The following is a 21732-nucleotide window of genomic DNA, read 5'->3' as shown; positions in this document are numbered from 1 at the left end:
GTCCGGGAGTGCGCCGGTAAAAGCCTTCCGGCGGGGAGAGGCGCCGCGGCAGGCCTGGGCCGGGCCTGTGAGGAGGGCGGCGGGAGGCGCCATGGCTCTGCCGGGTGAGGCACTCCTAGCCGGCTCTGCGGGGAGAGAAGGGGTGGCAGCCGGCTGACTCCAGGGCCGGCGTCTTGGGAAGGGGAAATAACCGGCGGGTGGATGGAAAATTGCGCGGGGAGGGTGGGCGCCGTTGTCCGCGTGGCCGGTTCGCTGGTGCGGCTAGCGGGCCGGCGCGGCTGGCGGGGAGCATCGGGAGGGAGGGAGAGGCGGAGGGAGGAGGGAAGGATGGGGGGAGGTGGCCGGGGTAGGGGGCGGGTTGTCCGTCCGTCCAGCCGTCGGCGGGCACAGCCATGCCGCCGGTTCCTCCTGGGCCCGCGGGGCCTCTCCCTAGCGTTTTTAATGAACCATGACCAAGTGGTGCGTTCCTGTTTGTTAGTCTAAGCGGCCTTTAAAGCTCGATCGAAAGAACGGTTGTTGTCAGACCTGATTTTCCTCCTCGTCTTTTGTTCTGGGTTAACGCTGGTGTCCCACTAGATTGTTGTTTAAATAGACCTGCTGAGTACGATGCTGAGCTGAGACGGGACAGGCAGAAACGCTTGCGCTAGTTGCAAGGTATTTAAATCTATGTTAGCCGAACACATAGCTGTTGCTTCATAATATTTTCTTGATCCTGAGACGTGAGGAGTGTTTGTAGAACAGCTGAACAAGCCTGGCGTTGGTAAGCTTCTCTTAAGAGAAGACCTTAATAAAGTTGCTCCCATTCTAGAAGGGGTTCATGAGGAAGACACCTCATGTTTATGTTCAGAAGTTTCTGAAGCTTGGGGGGGGGGGGGGAGTGCTTGGGGGTTTTTTGGTGTTTTTTTGTTTTTTGTTTTCTTTTCAACTTTGTGCTCCACTGAATGGATGAGAACCTTAGTGATGGCTCCTGCTGTGTTGGTTGTTAATTTTCTTGAGGATTAACACCCGGGAAGAAGGGAGTGAGAAAAGGAAGCTTCTACTGATATATTTGCTTTTAATCTCTAAAACTTCATCTAGTCTAAAACCCTGCTTCTAATGTTATTATTTACAGCCAAAAATAATTACAACATTTCAGTTTCAGGAACTTGGTGGGAGTATTTGGTGACAATATTCCTGTCATCTGCTGGCTGTTTCTATTGGAAATCCTGACAAATGGCACCTGAACGTGTGACGGGAGATTTTGTAGTGTGTGCATGACTGCTGCCCTCCCTTGCATGGAATACCAAAGCTTCCTTTGCCTTCATGTCAGTTACTGTAGGGCTGAAGTTTACCGAGTATTTCAGAAAGCTGAGACAAAGGTATCTTGGGTGATCTTGCTTTCTAGACCCAAGGTGTAGTGAACAAGCAGATGCTGTTTTGAGTATTTCTTTGACAGGACATTGCAAGACACAGGTACACTTTTGTTCCTTGCTTCCTGACACTTTCTTCCATGTTCCCTACCTCCTTACCCTCAAAAGAGAGTCATAAAACAGTCACCTAAACACTGCTGAGTTTATAGACCTCGATAGGGATATGCAATACTAAGGGTTTGGGATCCACAGATAACAATATGTGTCGTAATGAACATATGTATCTTTTTTTTGCATAGCTTTCCAGTATTCTTCAAGGCATAGACCAGTGAGTTGTCCGTGTTTCCGAGTTAGTTTTTCAGCCTAGGGTTTGAAGGTTTCTCTGTTACTTAGAGTAAAATTTTCTAAAGACAATGCTTGTTTTAGTAAATCAGAATTTAAATTCATGGAGCTGATGTACACCTTTTCTGCTTCACTTAATTTCTGTCATTAATTTCTTGTTATGTTTGCATAATTATTTAAATAACTGATCTAAGTATTCAGAAAACTGTAACTGTTTCAGTCACTGTTTATTTCATACTTCATTCAGTTGGAAGGTAGAAGAACACCCTTTGATTTTGGAAATTCAGTTATGACTTTCATTACGATTAGGCTCAGATGATTAAAAATAAGACTGATCTGTTTTGGGGGGCAGGTCTCTGGGTTTTCTCCTCTTCTGAGTCATGTCCTCCTAAATCTGGCTAACTTAACTGTGGGCTCAGATGGGAAAATTACAAGCTTTCTATACCTAAAATTTGCACTATTCTGGTGCCCCTTCCTGTGTAGCATCTACGGATTTTTCTGTTATTCTCTTCACTTTGTTGCATATTTGCTCTCTTGGACCCATTAGTTCTTTGTATTTGGTGCTGTGTTGCCTAGATTCAGAATGATTTAACAATTTGTTTGGCTTTTTTTTAAATTGCTTCTTTCTGTCTTTTGTCACTTTTCAGCAGTGACTGCTTTTTTTAATTGCTTTTTTGAGATGGATCTTCTAATTAAAATATAAACTACTTCAGTTTCCAGTGAATGTCTATCAACATCCATGCACTGCTAGAATTTATAGGTACACTACAAGTGTTGTAGTGCACAGTAATGGATCACTGGGAAGTTAGATAGCTTTTCCTGTGTTCATACTGTAACTAAACAAACACATAAGCTTTCAGAGAAGTGGAATAGTTATTAAAATTACAATGGAAAGGTCATAATAAATCAAGTGAGGATTTGGCAATAAGTTCTGTGAAACTAAATGATCCATAGCAGTTTGTACTAGCCAAATTTGTTCTGATAGGTTACCGCACAGAAAAGCGACCTTAGAAATGCACTGTTTTGCTTTTCTTTAAGATTTTTAAAGAGATCGTAGTGTACTTGATACTCTGAGGAGTGATCAGTCCTGTCTGTCTATTGACATGATCAAGCCAGATTTAAAAGGAACTTGAGAGTTCTGTTTAGCAACACCTAATGGATGAAATTTTCTATTTCAGGTGGAAATAAGGATAACATCAGAGCTGGATGCAAGAAGTGTGGCTACCGTAAGTCTGTAGTAAACAATATGAAGTTACAGTGTTTTCTTCAATTTCTGATGTTGGAACTGCCTTTTGAGGAGGGGGGAAGAATAAAAAAGGAACGTTCTCCCTTGTTGCCCAGACATCTGTTGGTTTAAGTTACAATAATTTAATTTCTTTTTTTCCTATTGATTCTGTCTCCTCACACCTGTTGCTGCTTTTGAAAGCCCTTGAGTTTCTCAGGAAAAAAAGAAAGTATGCTGTTGTGTTCATATATACTACATTTGCTGTGCAACTACGTGAGAACTTTGAACTGAATGCATGGTCTTTAATATCTACTGAGGTTAATTAGCATTTGTGCTTCTTCCGAGTCCCACTGCAATCTTAAGACAGGCATTTCAGCGCAAGTTAAGTCCAAACTGTTTTAAAAGAAAGAATAATTTAATCTCTATGATCTTCTATGCTAAGAAAATATACTACTTTGTGTATTCTATATTTTGATAAGCAGTTAGTTTTGTTACTTACAAGGTCTGTTGTAAGCATTTAATTGATGCTTTGCATTACGCTCTGATCATATAAGCATGTCTGTGGCTAGTCTCCTGATGAATGGAAACAGGCCTTAGTGAAGACTTTAATCGTTAATCACTAACTCTTATTTTTAGAATAATAGAGGGGTGAACCCTGTTTTGCAGTGAATTGTGTTTAACTTTTAACAGAGTGATTTAATCTGAGTTTTTTATGGGTGTTGTGGGGTCAAGATGAAAAAAGATTGCTTTGTTCTTTGACTATAGACTTTGTCTCCAGCAAATTTTGTCAATTGATTGTTTTGTGTATCTGTTCTTCTAAAGGAACATGAATATCAATATAGATTTAGTGTTTGATTTCTACATGCAGTAAGTATCAGAAGCTTTCTGGAAGAGAAGGAAACTTGCAGTCAAATCACACAGCCTGTATTTATGTTCCTAAAAGCTCTGTCTTCAAGATGTAGGCATTTTGGTACAAATAAGATGAACTTATTTCAATTGCTACTTGAATCCCTGTGTCTTTAGCTTAGTTTCTCCCAAACCGTATATTCAATATGTTTTATTTCTCTTTATTATACCAATAGGTGTATTCAGCACTAGGCTTCTAACTCTGGTCATGATTATTGAGATGTAACTTAGAAAACTAAAAATGCTAGTCAAGAAGTAGCTTAGTATTATGTACTGGTTGTTAAAGAATATGTCTCATGAGTGAATAGGATTCTTGTGTTTGACTAGAGGGAGACAAAAAGAGCAATGTGGTGATGTAGTTTTTTAAATATTTCACTTCATGCTTTTAGGTAATTTCTTCAGGAAGGATCTGAGACCATTAAAAAAAGATAAAGTAAAGGTTGGACAAAATCTTTAACAGAAATAAGAGAGAGATCATAAAGCACTGCTTAATGGAATAACATTGTACAATCTGTCAAAATTCTGAGGCTTTTTCAAAGTAAGTCTCTGCCTTCCTCATTCATAGATTGCAGCCTAGCCTTTTTTCACTTCTCAGAACTGAATAATGCTAAAATGGATGTTCTTCTGATATTTTTTGGTAAATTGTCATTTTTCTTTCTGAATATTTTTTTTGTTCAGCTGGTCATCTGACATTTGAATGTCGAAATTTCCTCCGAGTAGATCCTCAAAGAGATATTGTTTTAGATGTTAGCAGCACTAGCAGTGAAGACAGCGAGGAAGAAGAACTACAGAGACTGCAAGCCATGCGTGAAAAAAAGAGTAAGGTGTCATTTTATCCTTTTTGATAACTACTAACTACTATTAGTTCTTTTAGCCTGTGCTTTAGAAGTAGGTCTTCTACTTCGTATGTTCAAACTTCAGAGATTTCAAACACACACATTTTTTTTATTATTATTAATTCCTACCATGGGAAATTAATAATGTACTCATTTGGAACATCCCAAAAAGAGCTCCTACATACAAAAGATTATAAGGCTGTAACTAAGAAGCTGCTTAGGGGAAAATGACGTGGGTGTTCTGAGTTAATCTTTTGATGATGGCATGTAGTTTAAACATCTTAACGTTGATAGTAACTCTTAAAACTAATGACAGATACGACAACTGAATTTCTCTCTGGTCTGTAAGTAGTGTTTTGACTGAAACAGCTAGTGAATTGAATTTCAGTGTTCATGTTTGGAGAAGTACTGTTCTCTGTTTGCAAGATCTGAGCATCAACTGTCAGAGAGAGAATAGATGGGTTATTTACCAGATCTGAGAGTTCATTTGAATTTGGACTCTAAAGAGGCTGTTTCCCTAACTAAGAAGGGAAGGTTGTTCCACCATACCATGTTTTAAATGAATCCATGTCCTTCCCCTCTGCCCCTTGAAACAAGTCTCTTGGAACAAGTCTCTTTAGAAGAATGTGTTCCTGCTTCTGTACTTTTGAATGTAAGGGGTGTTTTTGGCCCTAAACTGATCGAAGATGGATGTCAGCAGGAACGAAACAGCTGTTTACTTGATCTTGTAATACAGCTGTTCATTATATATTCTTTCTCAAACTGTGGCTGCTATGTGTACTTTAAGGAGATATATTTCTGTAACTGTCAATAATCTAGGCAGGATTTTGCCATTTTCAAGTGGCCTCATCTTCTCAAGACTTGCACTGTTTGCGCTTTACATTTTTACCCCATTTTCTTAAATACTGAATGCTTGTTCACACATTCTTCATGGTTTTTAATTTGCCTTTTTTAACTTATATCAAATTATTTCAAATTTTATTCCAGAACATACAGACCAGTAACTTCTGTTTGTGGTAGTAAATGAGTAACTGTACTAGCATGCAGATTCTATGGAAAGCTATTTGTACGATAGAAGTAAGATGAAATGCTTGAAATTAGCTATCTGTTTTAAGGATAAATTGTAAAGCTAGTATTTTCTTGTTAGCTGGCATTGTAGTGTGTATTTATATAGTGGATTTGCATTTTGGAGAATTCAAAAGTACTTTCTGAACTAGTACAGAAAAGTCCAAGGTCAGAAATTTCATCCAGTGTGATAAAAATATTGCTTGTAAGTGAAATGTGAAGATACTATATAATACTACACAGTGTTAGACCAGGAAACAAAGATGACCAGATGAGAGGTGACTCTGCTGCCAATTTTTATAGACAGTATATTGACAGGTAACTGAAATTTATCTTAGTTATGGCATAGCTATTTGTGAAGTGTGAAATGAGGATGTGTGAAAGTAATTCAGGAAGGCCTAAGGGAATAGTCTTTTTTATTTTTTCTGTACGTTCTAGTTAAATGACCTGTTTTCAGACTTGGGCAAGTCTTTTAGAATATAGAAGAATGGATATGAAAACCTAAAGCTGATGTAAACATGTAGGAAAAAGTCACAACTTCTTGCCATGTTTTACAGGCTGGCCTTTATTCTTTGTGATCAGATTGAAGTTGTATAAAAAGTTCTACTCTGCAAAATACTCCTTGCAGTACTGAAATTTCAAAGAATTCTTGAAATTACTATACTAGACCAGAATTTGGAGGAAGGAAAAAAGCTTCTAACAGGAATTTTGTAGTAACTTCACATTGCTATTGAAGCCACTCTTCTAATGCTGATCTTAATTTAGCTGAGTGTTTCGTAAACGATAACTTTTTATCTGTAGATTTAAACGAGGAGGAAGAAAAAAAGAAACAGAAAAAAAAAAGCAAAGCAAAAACAAAATTAAAGAGACCAAGGAAAAGGTAAGTCTATCACATGCCTATTTTAAGAATAGAATTTTAGAAATATTTCTGATATTTGGGTGGTTTCTCAGAAAACATTGTTTCTTTTGACGCAGCTTTATTTGCAAGTACATCTTTGGTTTGAAAAGCTTCCTGTTTTCCAGTGAGAGCTTGTTTGTTCTTTGAGTAGTGGTAAAGGCAGAAGCTTTCTGCTGTGGAGTTAGGACCATGGAATTCTAGAAAACTCTAGCAAGCTGGTGGTCTGCAGGTCTGAGAAAGCAATGCTCCCTCTGACTATCCAACACTAGGCAATATGTGGTGGGAGAAAAGGGGGATTATGGGGTTGGTCGCCGGCTTAGCTCGCATGGAGAAGCCTCCCTGCAGTTCAGAGACCCTGAGGTGCAGGCACACATGTACACACACATGCTCTGTATAACATGTAACTATCTAAAGGAAAACTTCTGTAGTTTTACTTAGCATGTGTTGAGTTTTAATGTTCCTGTTATTGTAGAAGCCTAAAAAAAGCGTTACTCCACTTTCAAAAGGAAAATGTCATAATACCCAACTCTGTTGTGCATCTGAGGCCTGCTGACTAATTTTTTTATTTTATTTTTTTAATTAGATGAGACTATAGACTGGTTAGTCATTAGGACTGTTGATGAGACAATATCCCAGGAACTGCACTGAGAGCTGGGAGTTGTATTTGGAGGCCACAATAAGATGTTTTTCAGAAATAAAGAAATAGGATTAAACACTGGGTGTACTGGCAATTTTCCCCTGTCTTATTTACATAGGGTAGGTCTTATGAAGACAGTAGAAAAAAGTCATTCTGCTGGCTGTGGTCTTTACTTGCAAGTAATTAATAGTTAATCATGTAAACAGTAGCATAAAACTGCCCCCTTGAGTATAATGATGAAGCCTTTTCTTTTATTGTCATCTTAATTCTTGGATGTATGTAATCACTGATCACTGCTGGCTAGAGACCGATATCACCAGCTACAAAAGCATCCAAATTTGTCATACCTGTTTCTCTTAGATTTTTGCATGAGAGAAATACATTATGATTTGTCTGAAGGCATTATTGTGGTGGTGTTACTGATCGTATAATCTTTTAAAAGCTGGAAGCTCTATCTTACTGTCATACTTCCAGTTTTCTGTCAGTCTGTCTGTACTCTTAGTCTTTTTCTTATTGAAGATTGAAAAACACACAACTTACAGATTAATTAACACTGGAATAGGCATTATGAACATACTGCACAATAGTCTAGTTAGAAAAGTAGTCATTCAGTTGAACATGCAGACTGAGATATCATAGGCTTTCTGGTGGATGCTACTGTATGAATTCTAGACCAAATTTGATTTGTGACAGCTATATAAATATGGAAATTTTAAAAAACCCACATTATTCTTGTGGCATTTTCCTTCTTTAATTACATATTGTGTGTTTGTATATATGAGTGTATATATATTTTTTTTTTACTAGATCTTCCTCATCGAGTGCAGCTGAAGAGGATGGGCCAAAGTCAAAAAAACAAAAATCACGCAAAAAAGAAAGGCAAAAGGAAAAAAAGAATAAATCTAAGAAAGGAAAGCATCATAAAAAAGAGAAAAAGAAGAGACGAAAGGAAAAAAGCTCATCTTCTGATAGTTCAGACAGTTCTAGTAGTGACTGAGGTGCTGGCCTATTTTTGCGCTCACTTCTGCAGAGATGATGATTTTCGTTTCAAATCAAATATATTTATGCTTTGCAATGCTGTTGTTTTAAAATGAGATATATATATTTTTAAGAAATCTATTTGCAAATATCAGTGCTTCACATTGTTAAATGATGCATTTGGGAAAAATTCTGCTCTTCTATTTCAAGCTTATTAGTACTAAACCATGCAAGTTTAACTAGTTCTTCACTTTTAGTTCAGTTGTGATTAGTTTTGTTTGGAATCCTTTACACTAGGATATGGCAAACTTCAGTTTGCAGGTCTTTGCATAGGAAGATTTGGACTTAAATATGCTTAATGTCAGAATAGTTAAATCAAATTGGGAATTCAAGTGAGATTCTATTATGTTGTGCTTTAAATATGTTTTGAATAACATTTTTCTACTTAAATACATTAATCTTTAAGCGCAAATATGAAATAGCATTTTGGTCCAGAGAAAGGAAAGAATGGGCAAAGGGAAGCTAAAAGAGATTGCTCCTTCAAAATTATCTTCTAAAATTGATCTAGTCATAGACTGTGAAACAAAATGACACAGTTTTTTTGACAGGATTGCTGTGAGCAAGCTGAAAACAAACAAAAGCAAAAAATGCTACTAATTTTTTAAAGTCCTTTCTGCCTAGGTTTTGTTCTTTCACAATTATGGCTATTTCATCTTCAACATAGGTATGAAATGCCACTTTCTAACACTAGACTGTCTGGCAAGATTGTTTATGAAGTTCTAAAACCATGCTAATAGAGTATGTGGTGATTAATGCCTACATGAATGGAAATTCAAAGACCGACAATGACAAGAATCATGAAGCCTCCCTTCATTCTAACAAAATTGCTAGTGAAACATTAAAAAATAACGAACCAAACAAATCTCTTGTTGAATGTAAGCACTCTATCATATTGAAGCAAAATTTACCATTTGCTATTGGGATCAATGTTAAAATTTCATAACTGGATTTTGGGGTATCTAATTCATATTGTGTACTGTGGTAGGGTACAGGTTCAAGACAGACTGCTTGTGAGTTTAGCAGATTTTAGGTGTGTAATCCTACCCCAGAAATGCCTAAACCTTAAAGTGCCTACATGTATAGCTTCTAGAAAATGCTTTTAATGCCTGTGGGGTTTTGTAGGGTGGTTTTTTTGTTTTGGGTTTTTTTGCCTAGACACACACTGCAGCTGTATACCAAGCTGCTCAGGCAGAAGCAGTTCTAAGTCTCATGAGAATCAAAAGATGAGGAAGAGCAATACCTAAGCTTTCTTAGCAATAATATCCCTTGCCTGTGTTTTCTACAGTGGGTTAAAGCATTGAGTCAGTACAAAACGTTTATGGTGTTTTAATCGTTACTGCATTTGGCTGGAAACAGAGATATCTAGATCTAACTCTGTCTTTCAAACTTTTATCTCTCAGACCAGGTTGCTTATTGGGCAACTCATGCTGTAGAAGCTGTGCTAAGGGAACATTAAAGATCAAAATACCCATGGAAGCCCTGGAGCAAAGAGAAATAATCTGTAACCTTGTGTAGGTCTCTTAGTAGAGGATAGCAAGAGTACTTGCATCTGCTCTTCTTACTTTGGTCCAATCTATTTTTTCATGTTGTATATATCATTTCTGGGATGGACTTGGATAATATAACTGAAGAGAGACTGGACTCCTTAATTAGCTGATACATGTGCATAGCGTAAGGAACATTTCTTACTTAAGTACTAATTTAACAGATGCTGCCACCCTATTCACTTTAGTCTCCTTAGTGTTGCTGTGGATTATTAGAGTTTATTTTTGACTGGATTAATTCTCGAAGCCAGTCATTCTGTAGAGAGCAACAGGGGAGTTGTGGGCTGCTTGAGCCAGTACTGTTGCCAAAGGAAATAATTAATCAAGCCACAGCTTTATGCAACTCATTGCAATTTTTTTTAAAAAAACAACTGGTATATATTTTAGTAGTGTTCCTTACTCTTTTGTGTAGTTTCAGACAGCAATTTTAGATTCTAGTCCTAATTCCTGAAATCAAATGATTACTTATCTAAATGACAGTGCAATTACCTTCCATGCAGCGTTACAGCAGCTATTTATGGTAGTTACAATGGTATTTTGTACAAGAATATAAGGCATGAATTTAAATGTTTGTGTTTTGCCACCTTAACTAGCGTACACAGATTTTCATATTGGAAAAAGGCTTTTCTAACTTGAACAATTTAAATATCAGTATTCTCTCTATTTGTGCATTTGTGTAACAGAATATCGTGTCAGCGTATTTTTCAGGCCATATTCCCATTTTATTTACAAAGGTGTATATTAAAGCCAATAGGTTTTGCAACAGAAGTGCTCAAGGTTTCAGGTATATTGACTGTTATGTTAAGGAGATGCTGCAATGAACAGTTCTCTGACAAGTTAATATTTGCTAATTTTTAGAAGTGATATAAAAATAAATATTGTTTTTCTTATTGATTTAGCCATAATGTTAGTGAGTCTGATGTGTTGTAAAAAATGTTACTGTGTCACTTGAGTTTCAGCTTGATCCAGAATGCCTACTCTGGTTCCAGAGGAAGAAGTGCCATTCAGCAGGTTTAGGTATCAAAACAAGACTTCTAATATTAACTCTCAGCTATTTCTTAACTCATATCAAGTAGCTTCAGTCTTCATGAATCACACTTTTAACGGCAATGCCTGATGTAACTGCTGCTGTTGTACAGGCCCAAGGTACTGATTGTATGTCTGCTACTCAACAAACACCAGAGATATAACAATATGAAGGTGATGCTGGTACAAACAGGGACTGTCATTCCCTGTCAGCTTATCTCAGTTACAGAATGAAATGCCTGTTTTTAGAAAGACAGACAAAAATAATGCATGTGAGTAGAATATGGGGTGGGAAGAAGCAAAAAAATGAAGGTAAAGGCCTGTCAAGTGGATAGAATAATGAAGAGTCAGCAACCTCCATACACTTTACAATAATCTCTGAAATGCAAATCAACCTTTGTCAATGGGCACCAGGAAACAAAGTAGATACTTGGTGTTTCCTTAGGTCTTCTTTCCCAGAGAGCGGGAGAAAAAAAGTGCATATCTGCAATCCACCTACTAGCCGGGGAACAGACTGTGCTCTAAAGTGCACCAAATGCTGGAATCACTGAATCAAAGCTGAATTAAGCTATTGTTTTATGAATAGCTAAAGGAAATACACATTCACAGCACAAAAATTGCAGCTTCATCATTCTTTGCAGCATACTTATTTTGTAGTATTCTGAGCTCTCTTCGGTGGTCTATGTTGGTTCTTGTGCAGTCTGCAAGGGACAAATAAAAGTCTTGGCCATAAGTACCCAAGAGGTGGAACTAAAACTAAAAGGAAAATAAATTACGAGTGATACAGTATTATTGCACAACTCTACAACTGAAAGGTTTTGCCTTTTTTCTTTCAGCAATAAATCATATTGAAGAATCATAATACAGCTAAGAATTGCAACACAGCAATTATAGCTAGAAAAAATTGTAGTGTCTAACTGTGAACTTGGAACAGACTGAGTAACCTTACAGGTTTGATCTTTAAGGACATCAAAGCTGCTGAGATAATCAATGCATACTGAACTCTGTATTTACTTGGTGCTTTTATAGATGACAACAAAGCAAGTTGTAGCTGCAGGTCACTCTGAGGAGTATCATGAGTAATGTATCTGAAATGGTGCTTGTTGTCTGTTTCACACAATAATCAGTTCCAGGAACTCCTGAGCTGCATTTTCAGCAGCTCATCTTCTCCAGTTCCTCACATCATCTCAGTCAAAAAAGGGTGCAATCCATATGTATGTAGAACAGAATGTCAAATATCACAAACCTTTTAACTCAACGGATGATTCAGTAGGGCCCTGCAGTCTCCACAGTAGAGCCACCAGTGAAGCTGTTAGAACAATGGTTCTCAAATTGCCATGTCTTGGGGACTCACTTGTCTTAATTTGACAAAATAACTGTACGTTGGAGACTCCCTGAGGCAAAACACATACTTGGTGCATTTTACCACAATTCCTCTGCCTCAAGGCAGCAGTAGCTGAGAGGGGTGTTAATGGAGGTTCTAAGGCGCAAATCACAGTAAATAAGAACATGGATGCATAGAAAAAAACATGCCCCAAATGCTTCTATAATAAAAATGCCAGAACACTGAAACTGTTCACAAGAAATTCTAGGATAACAGTCACAAAGATGAATTTAGGGGATAAGGAAGAATACAAGATGAGGTGGTGGTAGCAGAAAATAAGCAATTGCAGAAGAGGTACAAGAGTGAAGAAACCAATGGGATTAGAGAAATGCAAGAGGAAGTACAAGGATGGAAAAGCTACAAGCAGTCTAAACCAGTTATCCAGTACAGGAAAATCCTTTCCTGCCAAGACTGTGATATATTTTTTCTGTTAAAAAATTGATTAATTATTTGAGAAAGGTGGTCAGAAGTAAATGTTTGTCTAGAAATGCAAATATTCTCCTATAATGTTGTAGTTTAAATAACAGCAATAAAGGAGAAAAGTCTGTAACAGAAGCAGGCTATTTAGCAGAGTTCATTTAAACTCTAGCATAGTATTGAAAATGTGACTAATTATTGTTTACAGTTTTCTTTGTCGCCTAAATATTTGTCCTAGAGAGAAAGTGTACAGTGAAGAAGAATGATTAATCCTTATTTTTTTGTATATAAAGATTCCTGAGGCTTTAACTTAGTGTAATGGTTTATAAAATATTATGGCGGAATTTTGACAATCGGAGATTTTCAACAAAGAATTAAGTTGAGCTGTAAGAAACACGCTGTATAATAACAGTATATGAATATTGTGTTAGGATACTCTTGGCTGAGTGCACTTTAAAGCTTAGTAGTTATAAGCCACCTGTATGGATCCTCTATTCCAAGGTAACACTACAATAGTTTGCAGTGATATCCTGAAGATATACTTTCCAAATTACAATGTTTATCTATGTAGAACTTCTATACTTAATTAAAAAATCAAAACTATAGCTTATTTTGGGGACAACTGCACTACAGTAATCTAATACTGAAGACAGATGGTCCTAAGACCATGCAGACAAGAACAGCTGATCAACTTCAGCAGCCGATTTTTATAGGTACATCTATTTCAAAATATTTGATCATAGATTATTTAGTATCCAGCCCAGATCAGAGGAGAAGGGATTTTCAAGACTGTTTTAAATATAACAGAAATAATGCTTTAAGCTATGCTCCATGCTGGTAGTGTTTATTTTAAATTCCTACTGATTACTCATTTTCTTCTATTGTAAGTCATTTGTCCTCTTACAGAGAGTTCAGCAAAGTCCGTAGAAAACATCTGTTTCTTCAGCCAAACCAAGTGTGAGCAACTTTTCAGGCTTATGAACCTAATGGAAATTACCTCAGTGGCAGAAGCAACTAATGTTTTAAATTAATATTATGAATTAAAATTTTGGTGCTCCAGTTTGCAGGAAAATTTAGAGTCAGTTCATGAAGAGACAGCTGTGCTTTAGCTGATCCTGGACTGTATGCGTTCCAAAGGACAACACCAAGGAATACTTTACTGCTGTTGCATCCCTCCTGTTTATCACTCTCTTCACTCTTATCTCTCTTTTCTTCCATTTGCAGGGAAGGCATCTATTCCAAAACAGTTGACCTGTATTAGTCTGAAAAGTATGAGTTTTCTGTGATTTGGGTGTTAATTCTACTTATTAAGAAAAAAGATTAAGCTCAAAAATAATTATTTGATCCAAATAATGTATTTTTTAAAATCTTACATAAGAACTAATTCTGAAATACTACAGGAAAAAAAGGGAGTCAGAAATATAGCAACAAACCCTCCAAACTAGTGCAGTTAGGCAAAGTTTTCCACATATGTTAGAAATGTGAGTATACGGGACTCCATGGTATATGAAATTCACTGCACAGGTTTCAGTTTTCCACATTATGTTTAGGAAGGAATGGGTTAAGATCTTGACTTGGGCTTGTGCCAAGGGATATTTATGCTTGTAAACCCCTGTTTTTTGCAAACTTTCAAGAATTACATAACCATTACAAGGAAAATAATCTATTTTTGAAGACAACAGGAAGTCTGGACAACTGGACACTAATAATGAGCTGTCTCAAACAGGCTTCACATAATATGTAACAGAAACCTTTTAGATGCTGGTAGGTGTTTCACAGACCTCAAAATTATCTGGGCATTTATCTTAAAAACTTTCTAATACAACACTTGACTCAAGAATTTTGTTTCTATATTTAGATAAGGAGTATATGATGGTTTGCTATGGAGAGACTAACTTGCCAAACAATTACTACAGGCTGCTAAAGTTTCCCTTTGAGGTTCTTCCTCAATTCAGATCAGCTCTCTAGTGAGGTACTGAAATTAAAGTAGTTCCTGTGCTATTAAGCCCAACGTCAGAATAAAAGAAGCAGGGAGCATGAGGAGGACAGAGTTTTCTTTCTAAGAGATAGGTTGGTTGTGCCAGGGATTAGGAATGCAAAGTACTAGAAGATGGATGAAGGATTGGGATCTAACAAAAAAAGTCTTCTGTGGATTTGTACTGATCAGACCTTGAGTATTGCTTTGAACGGAGAAAAAGCAGACTCTTAATCCTTTGAAAGATACCATTTCTTTAGATATACAGCCTTGACTTCCTAAGGAAATATCTTGTTACATTTAAATTCTATGAATTTGCTTTGCCAAACCTTTCCAAATCTCTGAAGCATTCTGAACCTTAAATAATACTCTCTTTCTAGAACATCTGCCAGGTCTATTCCATGTGCAATTGCTGTTTCTGCTGTTACTGTATCTTCTCCTGACTGAAAAAGACTAATGGTTTGAATCTGGAAAAAGGCAGCCAAAAGAGTGGTGGTGGTGTAATCAGCAGCTTTCTCTTCCCCCTTCCCCCCTCCCCACCTTGCCCCAGCTTCAGAAGCTTTATTACTTTCCTTCTAAGTTGCAGCACAGAAAAGATTAGAAAGCCTCTTTTCAATGCTGACATTTCTTTAAATTTCCCCAGATGTCTAGAAAATAACTTTCCAAGTTAATGCAGAGAATACAGGAGCTAAGTAAATTAGAGGAAGAAAAAGCAGAGAGGAATAAATGTTTATCTTCCACTGTGAAATGAGTCTATGTGTAGATTTGCTTTTTATTTGATGGCTAAAAATGAAAAAGCTATTCCTAATATGAGTGAAAAAAATCACACCCTTCATATTATTAAATTAAACTATGTTTTTGCTCTTTTCTGGATGCTTTAAACAGATCTTTGTATTCCTAAACAAAACCTTCCTTTACTAAGTTTTTTCCCTTTGAAATTTGATAAGTGCATTGTATTAAGTTTTGTTTCAGTAAACTGTTACTGAAGGAACTCAAAACCAGAAGAAAATTGGTTTCTATTCAGTCTTTGAGGAGGAATGCATTTTCACTCTAAAGATATTGCTATATGAATGTTTACAGGAAACTAGAAAAACTTGAATTTTCAATTAGCGAAATGCAAGCTCCTAAATATTAGGGGATAAGATGTAAATAACAGCAAAGAAAGCACTTAAAAGATAATATAAGTATACAAACAAATTTGTATTGGTTGTCCAGGAGTAGATTTAGGCTGGAAATTGGCAGAAACTATCTAGACATCAAAGAACCACAGTCCCAGAAGAGCAAGAAATACAACTTTCTGAAAGAGAGAGCTTGGTACAAGTAATGGCTCTAAGAAAGCTGTGGTTGCATGAGACAGCAACAAACTGGACAAATAGAACCAGGTGCTCTTTTGAAGTCCAGAATTCCCATTACTGCTGGTACTTTAATGTGTTTAAAAAGAATGGAAGATATCTAACTATCACACTGAGAAGATTTACAGGTAATAGGAAAGAAGATGAAGCCTCAAGTACTAGAGAGGAGGAGACCGTTAGTTCAAAGCTAGATGAGTTCAGACAGGAAAGCAAAAAAATGTCTGAGAGTGGCAACATGAGGCTAGATCTGGACAGCAGATTATGCATTATGCATACACTGGGAGCAGGTTAAACTGAAAAAAACACTGGAGGGTATAACCACCAACTAAAAGGTATACCTCTTACCTAAGGTTTCTTACCTGAGAAATGACTGAGGCAGTAATTGAAATTTTAAAAATACTACAAAGAAATAGAATCTCTGGAGAAAGGTTTCTAGATTAAATATAAATGATTCAGCTGTGGAACAGTTTAAAGTCAGTGTTTCAACCTGGCCCTACTGTGACCCCTAGAAAATGTGTCCTGTCCACTTGCATTTAGCCTGGCTCAGCTTTTTTTGAAGCAGAAAAGGAAGGTTTTGCTGGTAAAGGGTAAGTTTTTCTGCCTGACAATCAGTGCCTTCAAGGTCCTGGAACTTAAACAGGACCACAAACTTTGCAAAATAATGGTACAAATCTCTTCAGTGACTGAAGAAACTCAGGACTGAGCGGGAGCAGAAGTAGATATCTTCTTAGCTTTTCTTGCCTCTTATCCATGAAGCTGGACAATAGGTAGGATAACTCTTACAGACATTATGAGGAACCTCACCTTTACACTGACATAAGACCAGTAGGCATTTAAAAAAGAGATATCAGTGATTCACTGAGCATTTATTCCTGAAATGGTATAAAAGTTGGTTATTGTATTTTTCGCCATTTTCTGACACAGATTTTGTAAGTTGAACATCAAATCAAGTTAAAAGTATAATTTAAAATTGTAATTTTAAATTTTCCTTATGATGGCATGATGTAGTGGTTTTGGGATGGAGTTAATTTTATTCATAGTAGTTCATATGGTGCCGTGTTTTAGATCTGTGACCACAGCAGTCTTTTCTGGTACCCAACATGGGGTACCAGAAACAAAGGAGAGTATGACCTGCAGAATGAACACTAACAGCACAGTTTCAGTTCCACGCCTTCCCCAGCCGGCGGTGAGCTTGCCAGCGTGCCTGCTGCCTTCAGCTCCTGTGTGCCTCACAACACCCATGTCTGCCAAGGCCCCTACGTTCCATCCCTAAGGAAACCTGTTCATTTACATTTTCCTAATTACACTAAGTTACACCCCCATCAAGGCTGTGAAGGGATACGTGTGCCAAACGTGGGGAGGGAAAAGCAGGGGGAAGGGGCTGGCAGCAAGTGGGAGGGGAGGCCCCACAGAGGAACACCAGCCATCATCCCACCTTCCTGCCACCTCTTCACCTCTTCTCTGCGCCCTGGGAAGGGAAGGTGGTGGCACTGGGGTGGTCTCAGTGTGCTTCCAGATAAAAGGGCTGCCTCTTTCTGTTCATCCTGGGTGGGTTTATTTGTGGGGAAGCTGTGAGCGAGGAGGGGGAAGCTGGTTTTGTGTTGAGCCACTGAACATCTTGCTTGCTTTAGGATCCACCTTTATCACAGGGTGCAATCACAGGTTACTTACATTACTATCACAGTTGATTGGGGGATGCTGTCCCTCTTTATAAGGAAGCTGGTGGAGCAGCTGTTTGCTTTTCTGGTGCTAAACCTCCTCTCAGCTGCCTGTGCAGTGTGGTGATTATCAGTGTAATGATGGGTAAAGATGGGTTCAAATCCTGACAGTGTATAAGACTTTGCCCATTGGCATGTTTCATAGGACTCGGGTTACTCAGACTTCTGCAACGTGATTGTTGAAACAAAGCATCACCAACTGTTTTTACTACTCTTCCTCATAATTTGTGCTACTTTCCTTATTGTCTGGATATTTCTCTTTGACAAAAATGCATTTGTAATAGTTTTTTATTTTAAAGCTTTTTCAAGCTCGCACAAAATAGCATTCTATATCAGTCTGAAAGGACATTTCACAGTGGCAATGAGGTTGGTTAGTAGTATGTCTGTTCTCATTCCTTCTGTGATCCAAGGAAAATGTAAACATGGTGGAACAGTGATGTCATCTGGGCTGGATAAAAAAAGACTATCACACCTGAATTGTTTCTATTCTATGCAAGAGAAGATCTGATTCCAGATACCAAAGATGAAGCATTCTATTACATATATTTGGGTTGGTATTTTTAAAAAAACTAAAATAGTTAGCTAAATTCTGTATCCAACTGGTTGTCTTGATTAGAAGAAAAGAACGCTAGAACATAAAATCTTTATAGAGAATGCATAAAAATCCTGGGGTTTTGGAACCCAGAAGTACCCAAATGGCATAATATTATTCTTTGCCACACCAACCAGCATTTACATCAAATATTATGTTTCCCCTTCCATCAAGAACAGAAATTTTTAACAAGTCATCAGTAGACATGATTTCTACAGTATTTTTTAATAGAAGGTGTTAAAATATATAATCTGTGGGGAATCAGACAGTAGCCTTCCTTAGAAATTATCAAAAAAACATGAGTTGGTAGGAACTTTATTCAGAAATACCTCTTAATTCTTCAATGCCTTGTCTTCTTTTGGAAGTTGTATGAAAGTCAAGTGAAAAGACCTTCCTTGAATCACAGAAGTGCTTAAACTGTAGATAGAAATGAAATATGGGAAACCAGCAATAAAGAATTTACTGACAACTATGGGGGGTTTTTTTGTGTTGTGGCTACCTGTTACTCTCCGATTGCACTGTAAGAAGGGAATTAATCTGGTTTATTATTTGTTTTGTTTTGTTTTATTTGGGTTTGTTTTTCACAAAAGCAGGTGAGGAGGTTGAAAGTATTGAGAAATAATATAGTAGACTTAGATTTTGTTCTTGAGAGATGACACAACATTAGAAATCTATTATATGTGATAGTTCTTCACTAGGAAAGTAGTGCAGCACTAGGGCAGGTTGTCCAGGGAAGCTGTGGAATTTCCACCTTTTGAGGTTTTCAGGACTTAGCTAGAAAAACCCACTTGGAATGGGAGGACATATTAGGTGATGAGGCTCTACAAACACCTAGCTGCAGCCTTTAGCTAATCTCTCTTTCCACCTCTGAAAGGCAGCAGTGTTTCTGCTTCACAACACTGAAAGATCATTGAGTGATGTCAGTTTGAATACTTATTCTATTCAGACCAAAAGCTTTAGGACTAAAAGGGCAAAATTATGTTGTAGGTTTTTTTGTTTGGTTGGTTTTTTTTGTTTTGTGTTTTTTTGTTGTTTTGTTGTTTTGTTTTTTTTTTTTTTAATCATGTAAACTGAGCTACTACATTTGGGTGGTAATCTCTTTGTAATGAATTCACACATCAACGCTATATTCTGGCTTTCAATAGTTAGGATTCCTGCAACATTAGCAAAGGGTTAAGCTGTCTCTTGTGGTCAGTGAATCAAATACTTTAGTAAAATTCAATGTGCTGCTGCACTGTCTGTCATGACCGGGAAAGACTAATACCATATGCTTGCTCGGGACTTGACAAAAACCTGGAATCTGTTTTAGTTATATTTCCCCTTTCTTAAGCTCAGTATGGCTTAAAAAGCCATATTCTGGAGCGGTTTTTGCAATACTTTGATCAACATTGACTGCGATATGGATAATCAGGTATCAGATGGCTGAGCTGAGCACTGCTTACCAGGGAAGTCACACTCTGGCAGCTGCTTTGCAAATTATATATAAAATTATATAAAAGTGGCTAAGGGTCCCAAATCCCAAAGACGTTTGCCCCATTCTCTTGTGTCTAGTCCAGTTCCAAAATAAAATTTAGTGAGTCCTAGGCAAATTTGGGTGCCACAGACCAAAACTTTAAATTTGAAAATGATCACTGATCAGGCATCTGAGTCTGCAGTCTTAAACCACTTTCCATGTGTTTTATGTCCTGCTTCTGTCCATGCCTATAAGTGATAGGATTAAGCAACTCAGCTCCCATTTCATGTTACCTTCAGGCTTTGAAGCTCAACGTATTTTATAGGGCACCTAAGTATTTATTTCTAGGATTCCAGATTCTACTTTGGGTGCCAGAGGTCTTGAGTTGGGCATTGCAATAGTCAGTGCTGTGAGAAATCCATGTTTTTGCCTCTAGTCCCATGGAAGAAATTCAGGTTAATTGCTTTTGAAAAGAAAGTAAATTATTGTTTCACTGACTCCTTTTGAAAATGCTGTCACCTGTTCTTAGCTTTCTTAAAAGGCCTCAACTCACCTTTCCTTGAAGTCAATGGTTTCTTTCCATTTACTGCAACTGGAGTTGAGTAGATGTACACAAAGCTGTCAGTAGTTCTCTATCAGCTTCTTTTGCTCTATTACCAATAGTAAATCAGTTGAAATCAGTTTGGTGATAAAATTATTTTATCATTAAGTCTTGAGGAATGCTACTGTTCTGTCAGCTGTCTGAGTGGGTAACCCTAGACTGTTAACAGAGCAGTCCCAACTGCATTTTCTCCTCTTCCCCATCCCTCAGTTTGTAGATGGGGTTCCACCGCTCTTCATAGTCCAAGAGCCCATGTATAGGCATTTCTGTATTAGCACGATATTTTTCATTAATAATTAATACTAACAAAAGCTGGGACATTTAGCTGATTGTGGTGCTAGTTATAATGCAAAACATATCAATACTTTAGAATTTATTTATGGCTTTACTGAGACAATTTGCATTTGACACAGACTTTGTGTACTGTTTCACAAGCATCTATACATTTTATGAATAATTCTGTGAGGTGTTTCTGGAGTATATGTCCCCCTCATAAATGACATGTAAACAAATTCAGACTCAATTGTACCTGGATTTATAGAATACTCATATAAAAGGAAATGTAGTTCTACTTATAGAGATACCTGCCAGGTTGTGTGAAAAACATGTTGGATTTAGAATTTCCCTGTCAATATTTGCAGAACATCACTAGGCACTTCTAAATCATTTATCTCTTTTATTATCATTTATTTATCTCTTGCCAACTACAGCTTGTTTCTGGCACAGTGGGAAAGTGAAAGCATTATTTCTTTAAAGTATTATTGAAGTCATTTGGATGTCATCAAAGCCTTGCAGCTTTTTCTCTTTTTTCCTGCTATTACCCACTTTTCTACTATATTCCCACTAAATTCAAAGCCTTGCCCCTTCTGTGTTCATGATGCTTGTTCATGGGTGGAGGAGAGAAATTGGGAGTGAATTTGAACCCAGGAAGAAGGGAGGGGTGGGGGAAGGTGGGTTTAGATTTGGTTTTATTACTCGTCAATTGGTAATAAATGAAATTAATTTCCCCAAGTTGAATCTGTTTTGCCTATGACAGTAACTGAATTGCTAAGTGATCTTCCTGTCCATATCTCAATCCACAAGCCTTTTGTCATATTTTTCTCACCCTATCCAGCTGAGGAGGGGAGTGATAGAGCGGTTTGGTGAGGACCTATTGGCCAGCCAAGGTAAACCCACCACAGTGTTCAACAAAAAAGTTCTGTTAAGCTTGTTGTCATGTTCACTAATATTTTTCTCATAGCTTCATTTCAATTTAGTTTACTGTATTTCCACTGATTATCTGTCTTCACATCTTTGGAGTCTCTGTATCTGCTTCAAAGAAAATAAATTTTGGGCTATGTAATAAACATCTCTTTTAGTAGTCCTAGCATTACT

At 37.4% G+C, this 21732-nt stretch overlaps 1 protein-coding gene across 1 annotated transcript; it reads left to right on the top strand.

The window, feature by feature from the left end:
- Nucleotides 1-8: 8 nt before the first annotated feature.
- On the top strand, nucleotides 9-9476 carry SREK1IP1 (SREK1 interacting protein 1). Its single transcript, XM_064438403.1, has 5 exons — nucleotides 9-104; nucleotides 2870-2917; nucleotides 4501-4641; nucleotides 6525-6603; nucleotides 8066-9476. Exons 1-5 carry the CDS (start codon nucleotides 92-94, stop codon nucleotides 8253-8255), a joined length of 471 nt encoding a protein of 156 aa, XP_064294473.1. The 5' UTR covers nucleotides 9-91; the 3' UTR covers nucleotides 8256-9476.
- Nucleotides 9477-21732: the final 12256 nt, after the last annotated feature.

The sequence above is a fragment of the Phalacrocorax carbo genome, chromosome Z (genome assembly GCF_963921805.1).
Source record: "Phalacrocorax carbo chromosome Z, bPhaCar2.1, whole genome shotgun sequence".
Lineage (NCBI taxonomy): Eukaryota > Metazoa > Chordata > Aves > Suliformes > Phalacrocoracidae > Phalacrocorax > Phalacrocorax carbo.
Note: the sequence above shows the minus strand (reverse complement) of the source record. Positions and strands in the feature narration are given on the sequence as shown.